This window comes from Corythoichthys intestinalis, chromosome 17 (assembly GCF_030265065.1).
Source record: "Corythoichthys intestinalis isolate RoL2023-P3 chromosome 17, ASM3026506v1, whole genome shotgun sequence".
Lineage (NCBI taxonomy): Eukaryota > Metazoa > Chordata > Actinopteri > Syngnathiformes > Syngnathidae > Corythoichthys > Corythoichthys intestinalis.
The window spans coordinates 1,452,751-1,477,388 of record NC_080411.1 but is presented as its reverse complement, the minus strand read 5'-3'; the positions used below and the strand labels follow the sequence as shown (position 1 = coordinate 1,477,388).

Below are 24,638 nucleotides of genomic sequence, written 5' to 3'. Positions count from 1 at the left end.
GAACCGCTTCTGCCTGACTTTAACGGCCGCATTTCACCGCGTTGACGCGGCGGCAACGTTGACGCGCCGTAGACGTGCCTGGTGTATTACCGGGGTAAGCCATGTTCCAACATCAAATAGACAAAATAGACATATTTGACAATAATTTGAATTCAACATGGAAAAATCTCACACCAATGCTGTTTTCCTAAGCATTTCAAATCAACATTTATTAAGCAAAACATGAACACAGGATTAAGAAACCTTATTTTTGCACTTTTCTTGGGTGCACTATGGTAAACCTTTATACCCTAAGAAATAAATACTGTATGTCCTTGAGTTAGACAGTATTCTATTGTAAAACGCTTAGTCAGCTGCCCTTTTCACCTACAAATCTAATTATCTAAGCACGGTTATAAGCATGCAGCACTATATAACTACGCTACGAAAACAGAACTCTCGAAGCCAAATAAAGCCTCCAGTGATTAAAAATGGTGCCTATTTCTAATACTTTTGTTTGCTTTACTTAATAATGGCTCCTACGTGCACCTCCTATTTCTTGGTCTCCTCAATTTGCTCCACCTCACTGGACTCATCCACTACCTTGCCATTGACCATGGTCTGCGTCACCACTTTCACAATCTTCCGGGTGTGAACGTCAGGCTCTTCTGCAACAAAACATGCCAGTGAGTGAGTAAGTATGTCGAAATAAGATCCACATCTCCAATGTTTGGACGAGATGAGGGTGAAAAGCCGTCATGTAAAAGAGAATCTCATTTTGTCATTAGAATTAAGCATAGAAGAAGCAAAAAAGACACAGTTACGTATATGAGGCTTGAGTGAAGTCCAATTGTTTTTTTTTTTTTTTTTTTAATTGTACAAATATGATGGGTAATTGATACCATTAGAAAAAAAAAAAAAACACATTACAAGAATAAGGTTGTATTTTCTTTTCTCGATAAGAGTACCGTAATTTTCGCACTATAAGCCGCCACCTACCAAATTTGACACGAAAACTGCATTTGTTCAGAAATACGCCACGCCGGACAATAAGCCGCAGCTGTCCTCACTGTATTATGGGATGTTTAGACCAAAAGATATGAACCGGTAACACTTTATTTGACAGCGGCATCATACGTCTGTCATAAGACCGAATGCACCACCATGAAGCTTTGAACCAATTGGCTTCAAAGCTTCATTGCTTCAAGAAGCTTCATCACTGCTCCCTTGGGGGAGACAGTTAACCTCTTCTGCCCCCTGCTGTCAACACTGTTGTTGTCCAACATGCCTCCTAGCATGCATTCATGTTCTGTGCTAATTATTTCTTCTGTTACTGTTCCATTTGTTTCATTAATTGCTAGTTATGGTATTTGGTAACACTTTATACATGACAATGGCGGCTTGAGACTGTCATTAGACAATCATAATTATGACATGACACTGTCATGAGCATTATTAAATGCTTATAACAGATGTCATTTAGTATCACGTTATCTCACTTTTGAATGGGTGTAAAACATTGGAGTGGAACATAAATGGAGTTAGTAACATACTTTGCCGAATGACACTTAATGACATCTGTCATAAGCATTCAGTGTCGCCAGTGATAGTGTCATATCATAATTATCAGGGCCGGCCCAGCCTATACGCAGACTATGCAGCTGCTTAGGGCCCCTGACCACTAGGGGGCCCAGATAGGGGCAATCTGGCAATTGTTTAATTTATATTATATTTTGTTTATTACAGTTTGCTTTATTTGACTTTTGTGAGTTTTAATACTTGATTACAAGCTTAAAATGATAAAAGTTCTTCCCTAACTTCTTTCTTTCCTCTTTTAGAAAAAGGTTTGGCCCTATCTACTGTAAGTACTGACAATCATTTGGGGTGAGACGTTTGAAGTATGCAGTGCAACAAAATCTGATTAATATACAAAATATGGACGTATGGGTTGGATTGCATGTATGGGTTTCACAGTACACTGTGACGAAATGGTGGGCCAAAAATATGGGCCCCTTGGCATTATTTTGCTTAGGGCCCCCAAATGGCCTGGGCCGGCCCTGATAATTATGATGGTGTTATGACAGTCTTATGACACCACTGTCAAATAAAGTGTAACCAAATACCATAACAAGCAATTAATGAAACAACTGGAACAGTAACTGTTAGGTTTTGTGTTTGTTTCCTTCGAGTGTGACTTTTCCCTGTGATTGCCCATTGATTTCATCTGTTGTGCCTGCTCCTAGTGTATCCTCCAATCTGCATCCTCCTGTGTCACCCACTTGTCCTTCGTTGACTCTTTACCCCATGTCTGTGTAAATATAAGCTCCCCGTTTTTGTTGAGTCTTGTCGCAACATTATCCATGTGCACTTCAGCATTTGTTCTCGTCAGTTTTCTCCGTCCAAGCCCTCGTGTTCCCTAAGCACGTTTTTGATACCCAGCCTTTTGTGAGTAACCTGAGTTTTGTTTGCTTCTGTGTTTTTTGGGATGTGTTGCCTATTAACCCAAATAAATCAACAAACAAGCCGCACTGGACTATAAGCCGCAGGATTCAAAATGAAGCATAAAAAAAAGGAGCGGCTTATACTGTAGTATGAAATTTACGGTAGTTTTAATATTATAGGACTGTATTTTGTAACTCAGAGTTGAAACACTGTATTGTGACAGTGAAATTGTCATGTTACGAATACATTTTTTAAAGAAAAAGTTTTAAATATTGCAAGAATAAAGTTACAATTCGCTCACAAAAGCTAATACTTAATCATTGTGACATTATTATTACTGTGTTTGCAGAAAATGACAAGGCCTCTTTAAAAAATATATAACCATATTCTAATAATGTTGGGTGTTAATAAAATAATCTAAAAATATTCCATTTTTATGCTCCTCAGCAGGCCAATAAAGTACCAGTGTGAACGGTAACGATACACAAAAAAAAGTACATTACTTACTTTTTGGTGGTGGTGGGACTTCCTTAATGCTGCAAGGCAAACAAATACTTGCTTAGAACATCATGAAACACTTTAACCAAAATATAAGCAACCTACGATACAATCTTTTTGAACAGGAAAACAAAGAACCTGCCCAAAAAAAGCCCCGAAGCTGAATACTTGACACCTACATTACACTATTTATAATTTTGAACCGTAGCAGGATGTGTGATATACACTACTCACAAAACTTGGGAATATTGGTAATTTGAAGTGATGACCCTGAAATCCCATATAACATTTACTTGCTGATCACCAACTGATAAAATAATAATTAAATGGTTATTAGATATTTGCTTTTACCATTGAAGGCTCACAATAAAGTATTGATTGCTACAATAGTATGTTCCATGACTGATTGCAGTAAAGAGACATTTTAGTGACTGATAACTATAAACATGTTTAGTCCTTGATAAAACTGCCTTGTCATTCTGACCGGTTTAAACCGGCCTAGGTTCCACAGGTCAACTTCGAGGACAAGCCACAGACATTAAGAAACTAAACTCTCTGGGATATTAATGATTCCCATGCATGCTTAAGTTGATTGTATTGGTATGTTAAGGAGGCACCATTGACTATTGCTAGCTTTTCCACTCCAGAGCCCTAAAACTAACAAATAACTAACAAACTACTCGGAATTTGTTGAAACCAACCCCGCCGACAAATAACTAACTCAAAGATTAAGCCTTATGTCAAAAATTCTGAACTTCCCTTTTAACCACAGTATTACGTCTGTGGTGTGTCAACGTTGCCGGCGCGTCAACACACCACTGACGCTCGCCCACAATTTCCACAAGACACGTTTTACGAGCATAGCGTCTGTGGAGCGGCTCGATCGGTTCACGCAAAGATTACAAGATTGCGTGAGAGCAGCGGGTATTTAAAGATAATAACACAACGACCATTTGCCTTTCAGACCCCGCGTATTGGTCAGCTTTCTTTCTGATGGAAAGAAGAAAAAAGAAGTAACGTGCTAAAGATAAAAAACAATCCCTATGACAAAGATTTTAGCATTTTACAAATGAAACGCCTCAATGAATCTTTTATTTTTTCAAGAGGGCGAAAAGTGGTATTTCCCATGTGGCAAAATGGACTTTGCTATGTGCCGTTTTAGATAGTTAGTTCACCACATGGAAAAAAATGTCACATGTAAAAAAAAATGCCACATGGAAAAGTCAATTTTGCCACATTGCAAAAAAAAGAATGCCACATGGCAAGATCCATTTTGCCACATGAGAAAAAACACTTTTCGTTCACATGATTTTGCCATGTGGCAAAAAAAATGCCACATGTAAAAAAAAATGCTCCATGGAAAAATCAATTTTGCCACATGGAAAAAAATGCCACATGTGAAAATCAGTTTTTCCAAATGGCAAAAAAATGCCATACGGCAAAATCAATTTTGCCACATGGCAAAAAAATGCCATATGGCAAAATCAATTTTGCCACATGGCAAAACAAAAAAAAAAATGCCACATGGCATAAAGATGCCACATGGCGAATTCAATTTTGCAACATGGAAAAAAAATGCCACATGGCAAAATCCATTTTGCCACATGGCAAAAAAATGTCATGCGGCAAAAAATGCCACATGGCAAAAAAGTGTCATGTGGCTAAAAAAGCCACATGGCAAAATTCATTTAGCCAAATGGCAAAAAAAAAATGCCACTTGGCAAAAAAAAAAAAAAAAATGCCACGTGGCAAAAAAATTTTAAAAATGCCACATCGCAAAATTTATTTTGCCACATGGCAAAAAAAATGCGACGTGCCAAAAAAAAAAAAAAAAAAAAGAAAAAAACGCCACATGGCAAAATCTATTTTGCTACATGGCAAAAAAATGCCACATGGCAAAATCTTTTTTGCTACATGGCAAAAAAATGCCACTTGGCAAAAAAAAAAAAAAAAAAAAAAAAAAAAAGCCTCATGGCAAAATCCAACTAATAATTATTAAATGGTTATTAAATATTTGCTTTTACCAATGAAGGCTCACAATATTGATTGCTATAATAGTATGTTCCATGATTGATTGCAGTAAAGAGACATTTTAGTGATGGATAACTATAGACATGTTTAGTTCTAGATAAAACTGCCTTGTCATTCTGACCGGTTTAAACCAGCCTCGGTTCCACAGGTCAAATTTAAGAAATCATATTGTTGCATTTTATTACTTGCCATGGTATTGCTTCATGAAATGTATTTGATGAGATCATTATTATATATTTGCTCTAATCAATTGCTGCTCGCAATAAAGAAATGCTTTTGCTTATTGCTGCTCACAAAGAAGGAATATTTTGTCTTGAAGAAGCCTTGAAGAGGCCTCTTGCCTGTTCAAGGACAGAGGCAAAAGAGCCAGCTTTGCTTTGCTGAAATGTGCTGACACACATGGATATAATTCCCCCTACATGCACACACATAGCCAAACAAATACAAGAGGTGTCGCCAGCTTGCTTCCCCTTTGCCTTTCAGGGCAAGACACCCGTCTGTTGCTAGGGCCATCCAAATAAAAAGTTAGATGAAGGAGGGGCTAGTCAGAATGATTGCGGAAGCTGAAATGTTTCCCCTCCTTCTCCTTGCAAGCTTTTCAACTAAATCAAGTGCCTTCTGTCCTCATTTTGGGTAATATTACAAATGTCGACCTAAGGATTTGTATTTGAACTTGACACCAACAAGCAGCTGAACAGTAAAAATCACCAATTTCAAAACAGTACCAGGTATAGAAGTGTCATTTCTGGGTACTTCATACCTTTCCTCTCCTTCCAGTAGGCGCCTGTAGGTGGCAATTTCCATCTCCAGGTTCTGTTTAATGCGTAGGAGCTGCTCATAGTCGGTTTTAGTGCGCTGCATGTCCAACCGGAGCTGGGACAGTTCCTCTTCCAGTTGGTTAAGGGTGACCTGCAGACGCTCCATCTCAGTGCCATATTTGTGACTTGCTTCGCCCAAGTTACCCTCCAGGGCTGCAACCTGAGAGTAAAAACACAAAGGGAACACAGTCGGGATTGGAACGGTTAAACCCAATTAAGGTTCTACTGTGGGGTGTGTCCCCATTTGAGGAGCATATAATTCCAAATTTAAAACCATGACTATGCTAACTCCTGTTATTTACATACTTATCCCACTTCAAATGTTTCTGTCTGCCAAATAACGTCAAGAATGCCATCCTGATCCTTGCAGGACTTCACAGGCCGTTACCAACAAATCCTGTGAACAGACAAGCATGCCCTCCAAAGCAAACACCGTCTGGTGAGACACATTCAGCCAATTCGTCTTTGAGACTCAACGCTGACTCAACAGTCTGTTGCTGTCGCTGCTTAAACGTGTTGACTGTCAACAAAAGTAAAACTAGTCAGAGAATTTCGAAGAGAAAAAGTGGTGGCAAAGACGACCTCTGCCTGACATTGACAAACTTATTGATGGATACCGGAAGCTGTTGTTGGCTGTTATTTTGTTTGAAGGTTGTGCTACCAAGTATTAGGCTAAAGGTGGCAATACTTTTGTTGGCCCAATTTTTGGAGTTTTGTGTCAAACGATAATGATTAAAAAAAAAAAAATTCATTCTCGTTTGTGTTTTTTCATTACAAGCAAAATAAATGAAGATATTACCACCAAAGCATTTGTAATTGCAATCATTATCTGGGAGAAATCGAGCATTATTTATCAGAATTGCAGGGGTGCCAATACTTTTGGCCAGCACTGTACCATATTCAATGGATGACGATCTTCTTGAAAATTGTAGCTGTCATTTTATTTATTTATTTTATATTTTTATTTTTTTAACCTGTCCTGTTCAGCTGTTTTACACGGACAATGGAAGTCTAAGTGTCCGGGTGGTCTGAACAGTTTTAATGTTTCACATTGAGAGTATGACATACTCTCATTGTGATCATTCGACATACCTCATTTATTATGACAAAGCAGCGAACAAGAAGGGGTTATGGAAGAACAGAAAAAAAGAAACACAAGAGAAGAAAAACAAACAAAAAAACAACAAGAAATACATTGAACGGCGACACGAACTATGAATACGTTTGACACCGTGTGGGGGGCCTGTTGACCAGGGAAAGAAGGGGAGGAGGGGTGGGGGAGTCTATAGGATAAGTAATGGGGAGGAGTGGAGTGTACACAAATCACCTCTGTGATCTTGAAATCAGTAATTGTGTGAATCCCTTGTGATGAGTGTAAGCCCGTTGGCAACTGACCCTACGCCGACCCATCCCCAATCGCGGCACCGGGGCCCTCCCACCCGAGCGCGCCCAATCATATCCAGCCCCGCGCGAGCCCCACCAAGCACGCGACAGTCACGCAGACAGGCGAAGGTGCCACCCCAGGGCCACAGCCCCCACCTAGCCAGCCCGGGAAGGGAAGGCGGACGGGGGGGATCCAGTGCAGCCCATCCCTCCTCCCACAGCCCAGCAAAGGAGCCATTGTCACTCTCCCGGGATCCAGGGTGGTCCCTCGGGCCACCCGCGCCACCAACGACTGGCCTTTAGGGATGGGAAGAGGTGACGCACCCCCAACCCCACCCCTCCCCCAGCCGCCAAAGCATCCACCCCCACTCCGAACAGGCGCTGCGCCAAGTGCCGGGGACCAGGGGACATCCACCCCACCGGCAGGTGACAGCAAGCTCCACCCATGACCCCAAGAGGCCCTTCCAACTACCTTGCCGACAGGAGGGCAGCGGTAGCTGCCGTAGTCCGGAGAGGTGGACAGTGCTGGAGACAGACCACCCCTGGGCCAAGAGGGGTGCGTGGTATGAAACCAAGCAGCACCTCCCCGGTACCCGGTACAAGGAGACGTGGCTCTGGCTGGGCCGACCAGGGAGGGAACTGTAGCCGCCGCATACAGCGCTCTCCCCACTCCACCCCGGCCGGCCAGGGAAGGGCCGCAGCCCCGGGGCGGCACCTGCGTGACACCTCCACTTGCCCCCACGAGACCACTGCACGCCCGATGGGACCCACGCACGCACATCATTTTAGAGCGCAGTCAATCACCTGCTTCTGCAAACTCTCCAGCTCCACCTCGAGGGTTTGAAGAAAGCGCTGCCTCTCGACTAACTCGCTCTGCGCACATCTCAAGGCCTCATTGCTCTCCTTCACATCGTTCTGCACCGCCTCCAGCTGAAACAGAATATTGAACAACATCAATTTGACTTGATTTTTATCCAGGACTGTACTATGAAAAAACAGGGCATGTACCACAGGAGCGTACTGTACCTTCTTGCGGTACCACTGTTCGGCATGTTCCTTGTTTTTCTTCACAATGCCTTCGTACTGGATTCGCAGATCAGACAGAATGGCTCCAAGCTCTGGTCCCTGGGCTGAGTCCACCTCCACGTTCACCTCATCGCGGGCTATACGAGACTTCATCTGCTCGAGTTCCTTCAGAAGAAGAAATGTTGCTTTCCTAATTCATAACCGGATCTTTAAAATATCTATCTGGCCATCTTAAAAGTCTATTTCACAATACTGAGTTGTATTTTGTGCTGTATCCGTGTCGCACGTATAGAAGAGATACTCATTTAGTGGGAAGGTAAGGACATCTACAGTACATTATTTAGATGTTTTCCATCAATAGTTGATGAAATAGAGCTCAGCTTACCGTTAAATCTTTGAACAAAGTAAAAGTAGTGGGTCAATGCCTTCATCTCAAACTAATTGAAAAAAAGATACTGTAGCTGCACATGTATGGTTTCGTCATTTATTTGCACTGAAACACTGTAAAATTTAGTTGTAACACTAATTTTGATATTAGGGTAACACTTTGCAGTAAGGGTCCCTTAATTAACATTAGTAATGCATTTTTTAGACAATATCTAATGTAAGTAACATGACAATAATTCATTTAATCCCTTATCTAACATTTATTAATATATAAATTAACACGAGTTAATGCATTAAGTTAATGCATTTTAAGTAGGGCTGTCAAACGATTAAAATTTTTAATCGAGTTAATTACAGCTGAAAAATTAATTAATCGTAATTAATCGCAATTCAAACCATCTATAAAATATGCCATATTTGTGTGTAAATTATTGTTGGAATGGAAAGATAAGACACAAGATGGATATATACTGGACTGTCTCAGAAAATTAGAATACACAATATTCTAATTTTCTGAGACAGTCCTGTATATTGTTCTATGTAAAGGACGTCAGCCAAGGTCGGCCCCCCACATTTTTACCACGCCAAATCTGGTCCCCTTTGCAAAAAGTTTGGACACCCCTGCTTTAAATGGTGGATTAATGTACAGGACTGTCTCAGAAAATTAGAATATTGTGTATTCTAATTTTCTGAGACAGTCCAGTACATTCAACATACGGTACATAAGTACTGTATTTATTATAACAATAAATCAACAAGATGGCATTAACATTATTAACATTCTGTTAAAGCGATCCATGGATAGAAAGACTTGAAGTTCTTAAAAGATAAATGTTAGTACAAGTTATAAAAATTTTATAGTAAAACCCCTCTTAATGTTTTCGTTTTAATAAAATTTGTAAAATTTTCAATCAAAAAATAAACTAGTAGCTCGCCATTGTTGATGTCAATAATTACAAAACGCTCACCCATGAAATCAGTCACACCCAAGCGCCAGCAGAGGGCGAAAAAACTCCAAAAAACACAAGTAACAATTGAGCGGGGCATGTGCGTTAATTGTGTCAAATATTTTAACGTGATTAATTTAAAAAATTAATTACCCCCCATTAACGTGATAATTTTGACAGCCCTAATTTTAAAACAATATTTTCAAGTAACATTACAATAATTCATATAATCCCTTTATTTAACATTTAGTAATATATCAATTAACATTAGTTAATGCATTAGCCAATGCATAACCAGACAGTAACTAATAGTTTGGTAAAATTAAAAAAATATATATAATACATTACGAAACATGAATTCACACATACATTAGTGCATTAATAAATAGTTATTAATGTATACTGGTACTAGTGATTATGTTATTTTAAAATGAGAAACATTGCTCTGTGAGTCCTTGGGTGCTGCTAACCTAACCTTAAGTATGGTATTATTTCATGTGAACGTACTTCATAAGTATTACTTAACCTTAATTAACCATTACTGAATGTTTTTGGACCCTTATTGTAAAGTGTAGCATGTGTCCCTTAACTAAGAAATTATAAATGCTAAGTTAACAAACCCTAACCCTATATAGGCTCTTTTTTTTTTTTTTTAATTTTACCAAACCATTAGTTACTGTCTGGTTAAGCATTAACTAATGCATTAACTCATGTTAATTAATATATTAATAAATGTTGGATAAGCAATTATATTAATTATTATAATGTTACTTAAACATTAGTTATTGCCTAAAAATGCATTAACTAATGTTAATTATGGGACCCTTAATTGTAAAGTGTTACCGATATTTGTATGTTTCGACTGGCACTGCAAATATATAAGGACAGTTTTGTCCAAGCTGTTTCCTGGCTATAGTATACCCCATCAAAGTTGAGTGGACAAGAATGGATGGCTTAGGGTAATAAAATCTCCCAGCTTTTTGTGTCTGCTGTAACCAAAGGACCCCCAAAAGACTACTTCGGCCACTAAATTAGGTCAGTCAAATATACGTATAGCCCTCATGCTGTTTGGGTGGGAGCTTAAAATGAACCCTAAAAGATTATATACTTAAAAATTTGGGAGATATTGATTGAATGAGTGCTGCACTTCATTTTTCACAAAAACAAAACAAAACTCAATGAAGGCGTACTATTATTAAAATGGTCATGTATACCATTTTTATTTGTATTATTAATTCATAAATTCATGTTGTCTGACTTTATAATTCTAAACATTTTTTAAAATGGCTTTTTATTATAAAAAAATATTATCCATAACGTTACACTGTTTTATTGTACTCGTTCAATTACTTTCCTAACCAATGCTATTTTTAGACCGCAAGGCTGCGTGATGTCACCATAAAAAACCTGAAGGGGGTCAACATACAACCCATTCTAGTACTGCTTGTTTTTTTCCGGTAATCTTTAAAAACAAAAAACAAAAAAAACATGCCGAGTAAACACTGCTGCTATGGAACTTGTAGAAACCACTGAAAGCTAGCTCTGGATCAGGTCGGCTCTTTTTCAGCCCTCGAAACTCAAGCCAACTCTTTAACTGAACATTTGTATGTTCTTCCACATCTTTACCGGTGAATCTGGCACCAGGGACATCATATTCGGACAGAATTGGTAGGTTTAGCTCAGTAAACATCTCCTCCGTACACTATTTCCATGCATTTACTATTAGGGACAAAGGGAAGGTTGACCCGCTTAGCAACAATTGCTAATGTCATGAATATTAATGAGCAAAGGTGACATGTTACGTGCGGTACACTATTCAAAGACGTGAAAAAATGTTAACTTTGCATCAAAAGTGACATAATTTCCTGAATAACACTCATTTTTTAAGCATATTCATGACAGGTGTAATATCAAAATTACAACAGTACTATAAGAAGCACTGAAAAAAAAGTAAGCAAGATTTTTTTTTGTTTTTTAATCTCAAAGTTGAGTTTATTTTCAAAATTTTTAGAATTTTACTGCTGTACAATGAAGAGCATGTATCTCCAAATTTTGTGGATTTGTAGAAAAAAACACACATAAAAATACTTTTTTGATTTTTGAATTCAAATTTTTTAGAATCACAATGAAAATAGGGACATTAACAATGTCCACATGCATAATTTCATTGTACAGCGACCATAAGGTTTCAATAAAGAGAAGGATGACAGAGGAGGAAATTACAGTAAAAGCTGAAAAAAGTACCTCCTCGTGGTTCTTCCTAAGGAAGTAAAGTTCCTCTTTCAGGCTGTCCAGGTCACCCCTGAGGGAGGCAATAATCTGCTCGTGGTCGCTCTTGGCCTTCTTCAGCGCCACGCAGTCTCGCTCCACCGACTGACACATCACCAGCTCGGTCTCCCACCTAGTTATACACAAGAAGGCATAAGGTATTGTTTTCATTGCTTGTTAGCCAAAAACGTCCAGTCCAATTGAGGAAATCTGGCAGATGTTTAGCGGAAGTGCATTTTGGTGTTAACATTAACTACTCACTTGATCCTGAAGTCATCAGCAGCCAGTCTGGCATTATCGATTTCCAACATGAGACGAGCATTTTCCAAGGTCTTCTTCCTCACCTCATAAACATTAACAGGAGGAGATTAAGGTTTATCACAGTGGAACCCTTTAGTCATAGTTAAAACAAGTTGCATGATCATGAAAATTCTAGCATGTTTCCACTACCTCCTGCTCAATGGCGTGAGCTTGGGCCATCATGGAGTCCAAGTCATGGCCTTTGGGAATGTGCTCAATCATCACTTGCTTGATTTTCATTTCTAGGTCGGCGTTGGAGCGTTCCAGCGAGTGCACCTGCAAGGACAAATAGAACTCATGTGATCAAAGTGCGTCCGTTTCCCCGTCTGCCATTTGGCTTCTGACCAACAACTCAAACAGAACCCTACCTTGTCCAGGTACTTGGCAAGACGGTTGTTGAGACTCTGCATGGCCTCTTTCTCGTTGGTGCTGTTACCGTGCAACCCGTTCATCTGCAAGCTCGCCGGCCCGTTCAGGTCGTGGCTGACCGATGCCGAACGGGTCAAGGCGCCGCCGGGGGAAAACGATACTGAGGCGCGGGAGCGGCCGGTGTCCATCAGGGAACGAGTGGAGAAAGACGGCTGTCGACTGACAGAGTAACCCCGAAGCGACATGCTGGAGGCCATGACGAAGGACTTTGGAGGAGGGATACAAAAGATGTAGAAAAGTGTGGAACCACTATTTAGTCAGAGGTGGGTACCCCGACAGCAGGTGACTGCGCGCAACATCCGGCGTCAGCTCGCCAGATCCACATAGCAATCACGCCCGCTAAACGTCAGTGCGGCAGATGCGGCGGCGATCATCAATCTGACAGTCCAAACCCGATAACAGGTGACTGTACGCTGGATTCGGCGTCAGTTCACCAGGTTCACATAGCAGTCACGTCTGCTGAACGCCTCAGTGGGCCAGATGCGGCCGGGATAATCAATCTGACAGTCCAATGATAGGTTACGCTTTGGTCCGGTGCGGACCGTGCAAACCGCACGCGCTAAAAATCCCGAATTTAACGGTTGACGTTTGACGTCACAACAGCGAGCACCCTGAAGGCGGGCATCTTCTGCGACACTAAATAGGAGGACACGCAGGATTACGGACAAGTCATCTCGGCGTATGGAAATTTTGATGGTAAGTGCTTTATTCAAAGTCATAATTGCGTTCAGAGGTCACTTATTGACAAGTTATTCAATCCAGCGTTAATACATGTCTGCAAGTTAATTAAAAATGTGTTGCATATCAACATATGGAGGGACAAAACATTTACTCTGTGTTGCTATAAATGTTTCAATGTTTGAATACTATTATTTAAACTGAGCCCCTCCTCTTTGTGTTTGTGTATTTGTGTCACACAGCTTAGAGGTGAAGGGACAGTCGAAGTGCAAGACATGCTTGCGCAGGGTGGTTGCCAGGGGAAGCAACACCTCCAACATGACTTCACATTTGCGTGACCATCATCTGTCACAAGTAAACGCTGTCATGAACATTTTCCATCAGCTACGAGGGTTGACGCCAGCGTGTTTAGTGTGTCTAGCGATGGTAAAACATAGTATAACGTAAGCTTGGTAAGGAGGCAGATAATGTGGCTAGTTAGCATGCCAAGACGACTTACTAGTTTCCGCTGTATCATTAGCCTACTTTTGTAAAGTCTTCCGCCACTGTAAACATATGTTCAAAATAACATTTCCATAATACAGACTGTGCTGTTTTTTCTCTCTGGCGACTTTCTGTGTGGAGAGAGGGTGTGTGTGTGTATAATGTGTAAATAATGATACGAGTCATACACACACACTCTTACACTTGCTCTCCATTAATATTCAACTAATTAATATTAATAGAAGTAGTGGTATGTGTTTTACATAAAATCAATTTGATCATATACAGCAACTTGAGCTATGTCTATAAGTTCTATTTCGATTTTATTTAAAATATTTCAGTTATTTCTTTTTTGTTAGTTTGTTTATTTATTTATTTAAACCTTATATTCATGGTAATGCATAGACTTCATAATGGTATTGACAGGTCAATTCGGGCACATACAGCGCCTCCCCTTCAAGCAGGGGGCCGCCCATATCAAGAGGAGCTATTCACAAACACACGCACGCCGCGATCTAAGGCCAGATTTCTGTTGAAAAAGTACGAAAGCTGTACCGCATACAAACAGGAAGGATTGTCTCAGGAGTGATTTGTTCGAGGATTCAAGGTAATTATCATATTTTTCGTGCAATGCATGCATTTTGAAACATGAAAAAAATCAATGGGAGAAATTAGCTGCTACAGGATTGGCATCCTACTTCGCAATATTTACGTAAAATAAATGCAAACTGCACGTTTTTTTCCTTTTTAACCAAAAATCGAGACTGTTTTAGGCCCATATCTATAAAGAATTCAGGGATTTAAGCATTTATTCACAAGAATTTCCAACGGAAAAGCTCAGTTTACATCAGGTGGCCGCTAGCTACATTCACGAACAGACTAGCATTGTACTTCGACATATTTATGTATTTGTATTTGTATTTTGTATTTTTATTAGGATCCCCATTAGCTGATGAAAACATCAGCTGCTCTTCCTGGGGTCAAAACATAAAACAGACAAAATATCAACATACTAATCTATGGAGGACCCTTTCTGGGGTCCACACAAAACATAAAACAGACAAAACATTAACATACCAAACAACAATAAATGCTAACTGCACGTTTCTTTTTTTGCTTTTAACCAAGAATTGAGACTGTTTTACGTCCTTATCTATAAAGAATTCGGACATTTAAGCATTTACTCACAAGAATGTTCACCAGAAAAGTTCAGTTTAAATCAGGCGGCCGCTAGCTACATTCACTAACAGATTAGCATTTTATTTCTACATACAGTATTTATGTACAATAAATGCCAACTGCATGTTTTTTTTTGTGTTTTTTTGCTTTTAACCAAGAATTTAGACTGTTTTACGTCCATATCTATAAAGAATTTGGAGATTTAAGCGTTTATTCACAAAAATTTTTAATGAAAAAAGCTCAATTTACATCAGGCGGCCGCTAGCTACATTCACTATAAGGCTAGCATTGTACTTCGACATATTTAAGTACAATAAATGCTAACTGCACGTTTCTTTTTTTGCTTTTAACCAAGAATTGAGACTGTTTTTCATCCTTGTCTATAAAGAATTCGGACATTTAAGCATTTACTCACAAGAATGTTCCCCAGAAAAGTTCAGTTTACATCAGGCGGCCGCTAGCTACATTCACTAACAGACTAGCATTTTATTTCTACATACAGTATGTATGTACAATAAATGCCAACTGCATGTTTTTTTTTTTTTTTGCTTTTAACCAAGAATTTATACTGTTTTACGTCCATATCTATAAAGAATTTGGAGATTTAAGCATTTATTCACAATAATTTTTAATGAAAAAAGCTCAATTTACATCAGGCGGCCGCTAGCTACATTCACTATAAGGCTAGCATTGTACTTCGACATATTTACGTAAAATAAATGCTAACTGCATGTTTTTTTGCTTTTAACCAAAATAATCGAGACTGTTTTACGTCCATATCTATAGAGAATTAAGCATTTATTCACAAGAATTTTTCAACGAAAAAAGCTTTTTCTGCTCTGTCTGTGATTCCACTTGGTCAGCTTTGACGGCGTCGCCAACAAGCAGGCCCCCTATTTATCGGCCCCGCGCCCCATCAGTACATTAAGAAGTCTATGACTTGAGTAATATCACTTTAAAGGAACGCTACTCTTACTTTAGTAAAGGTTTTGGCTACTCTACCCAACTCTGTATGCCGTACGGTACAGTAGTTATCATATAAGATTACAGTTAGTCTTCTTTTTCTTCTCCGGATACACCAAATTTTCAAGTGTGTCACGTAAAAGCTGATGATGTGAAGGCCCTTAAGAAAATATTGATTTCTGGATGAGAATGAGTACTCTTAAAGACCACTTAAACGTGATGAGATGGCGCTAAAATGAGTGAGAGGCTATCGTGTACTGTCTGCGCCCCGACCACAACTGACTTTGATGTCAGTGTCTCTTTAATCTGTTCACAACAACCACTCGTTTATTAAGAAAGAAAAAGTGTCAAACTAATCTAAATGTAAATGTTCTCACAAGAATGAAATTCTAAAATCAATTATTATGATAATGAGATCCATTTTGTATTCAAGAAAATAATTCTATTCTCAAAGCACATTAATACATGATTGAGCCGCATCTCTACCTGGCCACAGGAATGTGACCGTGTGTTTTTTTTTCTTCATTTTTGAACATGTGGATTCAGTGGTAAGTAAACAAATGTTGTTCTTATATAAAGGTTCTTGCGCCTGTACCACAGTAAAAACAAAAATTTGAAATAATTATCTTGCTCTATTTGTTTTGATATCACATAAGCCTGACGTTTGAATGAATAGAGCAAGATAATCATTTCAAAATTTTGTTTTTACTGTTGTTTTTACTTCATTGTGACTTAACTTGTTTAAAAGTTTAACATATTCAAGTGAATAATTTTTTTAAAAAGTTGTTTTTGTTTTTTTCAAACTAAATATTGGACATCAACTAATGATTCTAAGCTAAAAATGATAGACATTTCAAATAATAAATATAATTACTTACCGGTACCTTCTTTTTACGGCTGGGTTGAACTGCCCCCCTTCAATCACTGCCTATGTTTAATGAAAACAAAATTGAAAAAATGAAAAACAAAATTTTGAAATAATTATCTTGCTCTATTTGTTTTGATATCACATAAGCCTGACATTTGAACAAATAGAGCAAGATAATTATTTCAAAATTTTGTTTTTACTGTTTTACAGGCGCAAGAACTTATATATTTACTCTAATTCTTTTCTCATTAAACATAGGCAGTGATTGAAGGGGGGCAGTTCAACCCAGCCGTAAAAGGTAGGTACCGGTAAGTAATTATATTTATTATTTGAAATATCTATCATTTTTAGCTTAGAATCATTAATTGATGTCCAATATTTAGTTTGAAAAAACAACAACTTTATTTTAAACTTTTAAACAAGTCAAAATGAAGTAACACAATGAAGTGCGGGACAGCTGCTTCTCAAGTACACAGACAGTTCTTTGGTCTTCTTTCGTTCTTTTTTTCGGTACACACAAGGACACAGGTTGAGTCAGCTTTCATCCATTTTAACTGGCTGCACGTGCGATTTAATGATTTCCACCACCTGCTATGTGCCACGGGTAAGTAACAGGTGCTGTTAATTGCACAAATTAGAGTAGGATCACATGATCTTTCAAAGGGTGCCAATACTTTTGTCTGGCTCATTTTTAGAGTTTTGTGTAAAATGATAATGATTTATTATTTTTTTTTTTTCCATTCTCCTTTGTGTTTTTTCATTGCAAGCAAAATAAATGAAGATATGAATACCAAAGCATTGGAGAGAAATTGAGAAATTGAGCATTATCTGACAGAATTGCAGATGTGCCAATACTTTTTGCCAGCAGTGCATATTGTAAGTTAATTTTATTGCTGACACTGCGTTTCGTGGTCATCAACATGTTTTCCCCCCCCTTCCATAAAAGCCAACCTTCGCCTATATTATTAAATGGACCCAGTTGTAATTGTGTTTCCCTTTCTGTGGGCTCGTTTGACATTATCTTTTCCAGGTTTCAACTTACTTCCTGTACATTGGACGAGTCACGTATGAATGTTAAACAGTCGGCCTTTGTACGTGTCTGTGAGTGAGGGGAGTATGGGCAGAGGCGGGGTCTATCCGCATGTGCTGGCCGTGGTCAGTTTCTCAACAGAGGCGGATTAGCTGTCAAGGGAACCTCTCTATGTGTCCGTCACTTGATCCTGGCAACGCAACAGAGGAGCCATCAGGGGACAGACGGACTCCTTGTTCACGTGGGAAAATGATGGCCTAAATATGATTGATAGCGCATTCCATACGGGACACAAGGGAATGCTTTGTTGTTACGAAATGCTCTTCTATTCATATCATGATTAGTTTATTGAATTTTTCCAAACTGTCACAGTGTAAGCAGTGACAGAAATAAAGCATCATGTACAGGTGACTAATTTCATATAAGAGACACCATTTTTACAGGCGCATAACCAAGAAAAATAGCGGAATTCAAAAAAAGATTTATTGGACTTACCGAGATGTTCACAAGATAACAGGTTGAATATGACGATATGCCTCAAGGAGTGCAAGAGAGGGTCTGTGCTGCTGAAGCTGTGAGGTGAGCTTATATTCAGGTGTGCAGGAAGAGGGCGTGGCCTGCCAACCAAAACACATGAAGGTTGTACGCAAAAAAGAGTGAGGCATTACATTTATTAGACAAAAAACAAAAATACAAATGTCATTTTGTCTCTTAAGCAGGGCGGTGCAGAGACCGATGGAGGGGCAGGTGCTCATAGATCAAAAGGGGCACATGAACAAAAATTTAATACACCTTACAACAACATAACTTCCAGTTTAACCAGATTTACAGTATAATTGGCTGTGACTGTGACAGACTTTAATTGGGAGGGAGGAAACTGAATAGAAATCAACACTGTCATCAACACTTTCTGGGTGTGACTAAGTCAGTCTTTGCCTTTTTTCTTCCTTCAACCTCTATATTAAAACTTTCTTACTCAACTTGTTCATCTGAGAACAAATCAAATTAGATGTTCACTGAGCCACCATCAGCACATTTTTTTGCAAACTATTATTTCATAATCACAGAACTTAACACTACAACTACCAAGGGTAGATCAGTTGATACAAATGACTTTTGTAACGAGAAAAGATTCATCTGACCCTAAACAGCATATCTTTTGTGAGCACTATGGTCCTCATTAGTCATTCCCATTCGCACGTGCAAAACCACAGAGTTGGATTGCTCCAATTAGCATCTTGAGTGTTTGCAGGGCAGGGGTGCCTTGGCTGATGGGGGACGGGTAAACTGGTGTTATTCTAGCTGGCCTGTGGTCACTTTCAAGCCCAGAAGGCAGGTTGTGGTGAAAAAGCCACCATAAAATATACCCAACTACTGACGGGATGTGACTTTCTTTTTAAGTGTTTATTTGTCCCACAAACTCTTCCAGTTTTATTCTCTGTGTAAACCAAATTGAACATACTAGTCAGGATTTTTAATTTTTTTTTTTAACTTCATGCATGGAACCATACTCTAGTCAGTATGTCTCATATATACTGTATGTGTGTTAACTGTATGGAGACAGAAAGGTGCCATTCGATGGTTGTCTGAGGCAATGAACACCTTTAGAGGTCATTTTCTCTCCCCCTTCTGAATAAGCTTGTCTCCAAAACAGTTGTTGCTTGTCGGACAGTGGACCGCTCAGGCAGGCAATCGGCCGGACAACCTTTTTTACATCTTTCAAAAGCTGCAGTTCTCCTACAGCACAAGGGACGGTGTAATAAAAAACAAAACATGTTTTATGTGGTGACATAGGACACGTCACCCTTTTCCTGGGGTTAGGTGTTGTTGTTTCTGAAGCAATTTTTCCTTCTGCGCCATTTTTGTGCCCACATGAGAGTGAGCCAATTCCTTTGCAAGACCCAAGTCCAACCGTCTCTCTCATATTCAAGATGCTAATTGCAGCTATCCAGTGTGAAACCCCCTTTCACGCCCAGGCAGCAACTCCACAGGAGTGTGTAGGGGGGTGGCCTGCTTGATTGCTTCTTTGAGTGGTCTATTGTTTGACAAAGCCCAGTAGTCAATTCGGTATCGGGGTCATTTGACACCTTTCTGATATTTCTTTATAGCCAAAAAAACCCCGGGACCTCCAGTTAAAGATATGTACCTTTCTAGATAACGTTGTGAAGAGAACGGAAAAATATGGTTGCCTATAGAGAGTAGAGACACACGGATCGAAATAGCCTAGGGGTGGGTGGTTATTAAAGTAGAAAACAATATAAGAGAGAATTATATATATTATGTTTTTAAAAATCCCCACAATAAACCTAGCGTAAGAATTTTCATTACAGTATTTGCTCGAACAAGGTTTGATAGGGTAACACCATTTGTTTTCAACCACCAGATGTCCTCAGACTCCTCGCCACACACCACACAGAGGAACAGCGTGTAGGGAGGGGAAACACAGACAACTTTTAATTTAAAAAAAAAAAAAAAATTCAAAGGTGTTTTCGGTGTTCAAATAAAGTACTTGGTGGTGTGCCTGCACAGTCGGCCAGCACACACATATGCACAAAAATAAAGCCCATTCAAAAGGGGCACTTTGTTCATGTAGGGGCCAGTGCTCAAGCACCCCCCGCACATGCCTGCTAAGTTGGTGTGACATTATTAATGCATTGGCTGTGATTAATATCAATAAATGTCCAATCCATTTGAAGCGCAAGGGTTGGCTGTGAATGATCATATTTCGGTGTCATTGACTGTGATAGACCTCCAATGCATTTGAACAGGGAGGACTGGCCGCTTCCAGTCAAAGTCAATGAATGAGAAAGTTAACGCCACATAGAATTTATTTTTTGACCTCCCTACATTTTAGGAAGATGCCTGTGACATAGTTTCAGCGATTTTCAAGAGGAAGAGTGGTTAAAACGTTTGCCTCACAGTTCTGAGAATGTTGGTTAAATTCTGGCTCCGGCCTCCCTGTGTGGAGTTTGGATGTTCTACCCCGTGCCTGCGTGGGCTTTCTCTGGGTACTTTGGTTTCCTCCCACTTACCAAAAACCAGCACGGTAGGCTGATTTAACACTCCAAATTGTCCGTAGGTGTGAGTGCGAGCATGTGTTGTCTCTATGTGCCCTGCAACTGGCTGGCAAGGTGTACCCTGCCTCTTGCCCGTTGTTAGCTGGGATTAGCTCAAGCACCCCCGCGACCCTCATGAGGATAAGCGGCTCTGAGGATGAATAATAAAGCGGGCCGTCTACTAGCAAAAGATAAAGCAAACGCCATCCCATGGGTCACCGCTATCGAATTTCTCATTACTCGTGCCACTGTTTCACTTCTACTCTCCCTCGCGTCATTGTAACTTGAATGTCCTTTCTGTAAATTATTAAACAAGTCGCTCAATAGAAGAAACCTGGCATGTGCATATACACAGGGTTTCATGTTGAGGCAAACTATACATGGAGAAATAAACAGTGTATGCATGAACATACAGGACATCACTTTAATTAGGGCCCGAGCACTAGACGTGCGAAGGCCCTATTGTTTTGCAAAGGATTATTATTATTATTATTATTATTATTATTATTATTATTATTATTATTATTCTTCTTTTTTCAGGGCAAATGAAAATGGCCAATTTGGAGGCCTGAACATGCACGAAAAGTCACCAAAATTTGCACATACGTGCGGCTCTGCGTAAATTTCGATAATCTTGTGTCGTTTTGAAAAAATGTCAAAAAATGGCTCAGTGGCGCCCCCTTGACCCTTAAAATTTTCAAAAAGGCCTCTCCTCTCAGGTTTTCAACGTAGAGCAATGAAATTTGGGGAGTAGATACCTTATGCCTAACTGTTCAAAAAAGCCTCTTGCACCCATATTCCAAATCCAACAGGAAATCGGATATTTTGGATCAAATGTGAAATTTTTATCGGTTCACAGTTGGAGTTTACATTTGGAGGCCTGAACATGCACGAAAACTCACCAAAATTTGCACATACATGCAACTTTGCGTAAATTTTGATAATCTACAAAAAAATTTAACAAAATGGCTCAGTGGCGCCCCCTTGAAATTTTCAAAAAGGCCTTTCCTATTTGGTTTTTTCAACGTAGAACGATGAAATTTGGCGAGTCGATACATTGTGCAAAACTGCTCCAAAAAGTCTCTTGCACCCATATTCCAAACCCAACAGGAAGCCGGAAATTTTGGATCAAATGTGAAATTTTATCGATTTACATTTGAGACCTTGTCGCTGAAGAAAATAGTTGGATCGTCTTCAAAATTGGTCAGACTATTCAGGAGACATATGAGATCTTAAGTTTTCAAAATGGTGAGTTTTCACTCAAGGGTCTGACCTGGGCGTGGTCCCAAAGTCGGCCATTTTTGGGCAAAATACCAAATTCAGAAAATGATTAAAAACTCCGTGATCCAACGTTCAATCTTTTTCATTTCTAGCATGTATATGAGATATCCCAGCCTGAACACGACTGCATTGAAATATTACCCATTAGGCCTGGCGCCCCCTAGTGGGAACAGGAAATGGCCTTCTTTACGAGACAGGCTGCTCCTCCAAGGGAAAAAAATCTATTGACCTCAAACCTGTTTCAGGGGAGCCTCAAGACATGTGTTCAGGTCCCTGATGAAAAATATTGAGGTTTCGTTGAAGCGGAGAGGTCCAAACTGGAAGTGAAAATGACCGTCAACAATTTGTCTCGCCAAAAATTTTGAACAGTCATAACTCGGCAGATATGCAACATATCTGCGCCAAACTTTCCGTGTTTGTTGAGAGTCATACCCTGAAGGTTCTTGTAGGGGTCATTTGCATCAACTCTACAGTGCCAACTAGTGGCGACAGAAAGAAGTTTTAAAAAAGGCCTTTCCTATTGGGTTTTTTCAACATAGAGCAAGGAAATTTGGGGAGTAGATACCTTATGCAAAACTGCTCCAAAAAGTCTCTTGCACCCATATTCCAAATCCAACAGGAAATCGGGTATTTTGGATCGAATGTGAAATTTTCATGGGTTCACAGTAAGAGTTTACATTTGGAGGCTTGAATATGCATAAAAACTCACCAAAATTTGCACATACATGCGGCTTTGGATAACGTTCGATAATCTTGCAACGTTACGAAACAATTTAACAAAATGGCTCAGTGGCGCCCCCTTGAAATTTTCAAAAAGGCCTCTCCATTTAGGTTTTTCTAACATAGAGTGATGAAATTTGGAGAGTCAAAACTTTGTGCAAAACTGCTCCAAAAAGTCTCTTGCACACACATTCCAAATCCTACAGGAAATCGGGTATTTTGGATTGAATGTGAACTTTTTATCGATTTACAGTGTGCACATTTTACACCTTGGCACCTAGGGAATTAGTTTGATCATTCTCAAAATTGGTGAGACTGTTCATGAGGCATATGAAATCTTAAGTTATAAAAATGGTGTGTTTTCATTCACGGGCCTGACCTGGGCGGGGCGCCAAATTCTTCCATTTTTTCGCCAAAACACCGAATTCGGAAAATGACTGATAACTCCCTCATACAACGTTCAATCTATTTTAAATCTGCCATGTGTGTGAGGTATACCAGCCTGAGCAGGACTGGATAGAAAATTTACCATTTGTGCCTGGCGCCTCCTAGTGGGAACAGGAAATGCCCTTTTTTACGGGACACACTCCTCCTCTAAAGGGAAAAAATCAATCTACCTCAAACCTGCATAAGGGAAACCTTAAGACCTGTCTTCAGGTGCCTGATGACAAAAATTGAAGTTTTGTTGAAGCGGAGGGGTCCAAACAGTAAAGTGAAAATGACTGTCAACAATTTTTCTCTCCAAAAACTTTGAACAGTCATAACTCGGCAGATATACAAGATATCTGCGCCAAACTTCCCGTGCTTGTTGAGAGTCATACCCTGAAGGGCCTTGTAGGGGTCATTTGCATCAACCCTACAGCGCCAACTAGTGGCGATAGAAAGTCACTCGTTTTTCCAAAACATGTCCAGTTCTTTTCATGTTGGTCATTGTAGTTTCAAGACCTATTAAAATACTTTTTTACGGCCCATGTCCACGTGTCTCTGTCTGTTGCCGTGACGACCCTTTGTTCGCCATTTAAAGGAAAATTTTTTTTTCAGAGACTCAGGGAGCTTATAGAGCCACAATAGTTGGCACACTTGGTCGAATTGGCCCAGTTAGAAGATTAATTTTGGTTTTGAATAAGGGCTTGGCTGCACAGCTCAGTAGTGGCTCCTTTTTTGTAGTACTCTCTCCAATAGGGGTTTTTATCTCTTGGGTGTGGGAATGTAAATAGGCGACTTTCGAGCATGTTAGGTTCTAATGAGATGATTAGAGAGGAGGATCTCCCACCACCCTGACCTGCACACAGTCCGAGTTGCGTGACGTCCGAGTTGCGCTAGATTGCGAGGGCCCGTTCAGTCCTGCTTGCAGGCCTAGTTACATATTAGAACTGTTTCTAGTGATACAGTGATCCCTCGCTGCTTCGCACTTCAAACTTCGTGCCCTCAGTCCATCGCGGATTTGTTGTCAATTAAAATATAAATAAATACCTAAATAAATAAATACAGATGAGCTGTCTCGATCCGATCACGTAGTCTAACTCTTCCTCCTGCTGCTTTTCTTTGGTCAGGTAGTACACTGGAGTTGCTTATTAAAGTTAACGATGACTGACAGACGTTAAGGTTTCATCTTGCCTGAGATGCCTGGAAGCCGAAACTTCAAAGCTCCGCATGTGTCAATTGATGTCCCTGGTGCCAAATTCACAGGTAAAGATGTGGAAGAACATACAAATGTTCAGTTAAAGAGATGGCTTGAGTGTCGAGGGCTGAAAAAGAGCCGACCTGATCCAGAGTTAGCTTTTTTATCGACCCCTTTTTCTTGTGTGCATTGCCTTACGCCACTGACAATGACATTCTCCTGTTTTAACAATTAATCCTTTACCACCATAC

The 24,638-nt window shown here is 39.7% G+C and overlaps 1 protein-coding gene across 2 annotated transcripts in view; it reads right to left on the bottom strand.

Moving 5' to 3' along the window:
* Positions 1-222: 222 nt before the first annotated feature.
* Positions 223-24,638, bottom strand: part of si:ch211-243g18.2 (uncharacterized protein LOC559906 homolog) — a 36,359-nt gene continuing 11,943 nt past the window's right edge. The window contains exons 3-13 of one of the 2 annotated variants that reach the window (XM_057819013.1): positions 18,205-18,326; positions 16,690-16,739; positions 12,448-12,714; positions 12,230-12,355; positions 12,041-12,123; positions 11,756-11,912; positions 8,178-8,342; positions 7,956-8,081; positions 5,711-5,928; positions 2,929-2,957; positions 223-647 (exon numbers count right to left, since the gene is read on the bottom strand). In XM_057819013.1, the coding sequence (XP_057674996.1) occupies positions 532-647; positions 2,929-2,957; positions 5,711-5,928; positions 7,956-8,081; positions 8,178-8,342; positions 11,756-11,912; positions 12,041-12,123; positions 12,230-12,355; positions 12,448-12,705 (1,278 nt within the window). In that variant the 5' untranslated portion in view covers positions 12,706-12,714; positions 16,690-16,739; positions 18,205-18,326 and the 3' untranslated portion in view covers positions 223-531. The remainder of the gene's footprint in view (positions 648-2,928; positions 2,958-5,710; positions 5,929-7,955; positions 8,082-8,177; positions 8,343-11,755; positions 11,913-12,040; positions 12,124-12,229; positions 12,356-12,447; positions 12,715-16,689; positions 16,740-18,204; positions 18,327-24,638) is intronic. The other variant, XM_057819012.1, reaches the window with a different exon arrangement.